Source organism: Cyprinodon variegatus, unplaced genomic scaffold, assembly GCF_000732505.1.
Source record: "Cyprinodon variegatus isolate N-32 unplaced genomic scaffold, C_variegatus-1.0 Scaffold1526, whole genome shotgun sequence".
NCBI classification, from domain to species: domain Eukaryota; kingdom Metazoa; phylum Chordata; class Actinopteri; order Cyprinodontiformes; family Cyprinodontidae; genus Cyprinodon; species Cyprinodon variegatus.
Window position 1 is genome coordinate 84,266 of NW_015151979.1, and position 1,938 is coordinate 86,203.

The 1,938-nt window shown below is 45.7% G+C and overlaps 1 protein-coding gene across 1 annotated transcript in view; it reads right to left on the reverse strand.

The window, feature by feature from the left end:
• Position 1: 1 nt before the first annotated feature.
• nlrc3 (NLR family, CARD domain containing 3) overlaps positions 2–1,938 on the reverse strand; it is a gene marked incomplete at its 3' end in the record, with an annotated part of 68,459 nt that continues 66,522 nt past the window's right edge. Inside the window, exon 3 of the mRNA XM_015403596.1 lies at positions 2–1,572. Within this exon, the coding sequence (XP_015259082.1) occupies positions 2–1,572 (1,571 nt within the window). The remainder of the gene's footprint in view (positions 1,573–1,938) is intronic.

The following is a 1,938-nucleotide window of genomic DNA, read 5'->3' on the forward strand; positions in this document are numbered from 1 at the left end:
AGAGGAAGATGTTAATGGCTGCATCTGGACAGCTATCTAAAGGAACTTCCATCTCCTTTAGATTCTTGATGATGTTTTCAATGGTTTTTGGATTGTTCTCCATTTGACACAGCAGGCCTCCTAAAAGTCCCTGGTTGGACTCAACAGAGAGGCCATGAAGGAAGCGAACAAATAGTTCCAGGTGGTTATTTCCATATATAAGGCTTTCCTGCATAGCTTTCATCAGTAACTCGTCCAGAGATATTTTACTGCAGCCTTCTCCCAGTAAGCTCCCCAGTGCCTCTGTGTTCCTGCTGGTGAAACAGTGTAGCATGTAAACTGCAGCCAGAAACTCCTGGACGCTCAGATGGACAAAGCTGTAAACCGGTTTCTGGAAGATCACGCTCTCTCTTTTGAAGATCTCTGTACAGACTCCTGAGTACACCAAAGCCTCTTTGAGATCCAGACCACACTGCTCCAGGTCTTCTTGGTAGAATAGGATGTTTTTTATAATCAGTTGTTCAAATGCCAGCCTCCCCAGCTTCAGGACAACTTTCTTGTCAGCCTCCATCAGCTCCTGCATACTTCTACCATGCCCTTCATGGTACTTGTTCTTCTTCCTCCTGGTCTGGACCAGCAGGAAGTGTGAGTACATGTCAGTCACAGTCTTGGGCAGCTCTCCTCTCTGCTCTGTGGTCAGCAGATCATCCAGAACCGTAGCAGTGATCCAGCAGAAGACAGGGATCGCACATATGACATTGAGACTTTTGCAGGTCTTGATGTGGGAGATGATCCTGCTGGCCTTCTCCTCTTCATCAATGAATCTCCTCCTGAAGTACTCCTCCTTCTGGGTGTCAGTGAAGCCTCGTACTTCTGTTACCCTGGCAACACAGGAAAAAGGAATCTGACTGGCCGCTGCAGGTCTGGAAGTTATCCAGACCAGAGCCGAGGGAAGCAGGTTCCCCTTGATGAGGTTCATCAGCAGAACGTTGAGTGATGTTTTTTGTGTGATGTCAGAAACAATCAGACTGTTGTTGAAGTCCAGAGAAAGTCTGCTTTCATCCAGGCCGTCAAAGATGAAGAGAAACTTCAAGACAGACAGCTTCTCTGCTGGGAGCTTCTGGAGGGTTGGATGGAAAACATGGAGCAGAGTGAGAAGACTGTGCTGCTGATCTCTGATCAGGTTCAGTTCCCTGAAGGAAAGCAGAACCACCACACTGACATCTTGGTTCTCCAAACCCTCTGCCCAGTCCAGAGTGAACTTCTGCACTGAGAAGGTTTTCCCAGCACCAGCGACGCCGTAGGTCAGAACCACTCTGATCGGCCCATGATGGTAAGGTGAGGCTTTAAAGATGTCATGGCACCTGATGGGAGTATCATGGAGGTTCTGCATCTTGGAAGCTCTCTCCAACCACCTCACCTCATGCTGGGTATTAAACATTTCCCCCTGTTCCTCAGTGATGTAGAGATCAGTGTAGATCCTGTTGAGGAGGGTTTGACTTCCTGTTTCATTGCTGCCTTCAGTCACACTTTCACATCTTCTCCTCAGGCTGATCTTATGTTCCTCTAGAACCTTCATCAGACCAACATCTGCTGAAAAACAAAAGAAAAGACATCTCAAGGAAAAACCATGATTTAGTGATTAAGTTGGACCCAATCCATTTGGAGTATAAGGTTTTATCATTTGAAGGACTTTTCCTTTTAAACAAGTAATGCTTAACAATTCAGCCTTTTCTCAGAAACAGTAACTTTTCACTTTTATGACAGCATTTTTCTACCTCTGTTCTGTGGCATCAACTAATTCTACATGTACTGCCTTAGACAGAGTTAGGCTAACCCTAAACCCCTTTTTAAAAAGATAACTTTAAGAATAGAAAGCTGGCGCCTTGGTTTGATGCTGAACTGAGTAATATGAATCAAAATGCTTGGAACCTGGAGAGAAAAATCCCCCTCCACAGG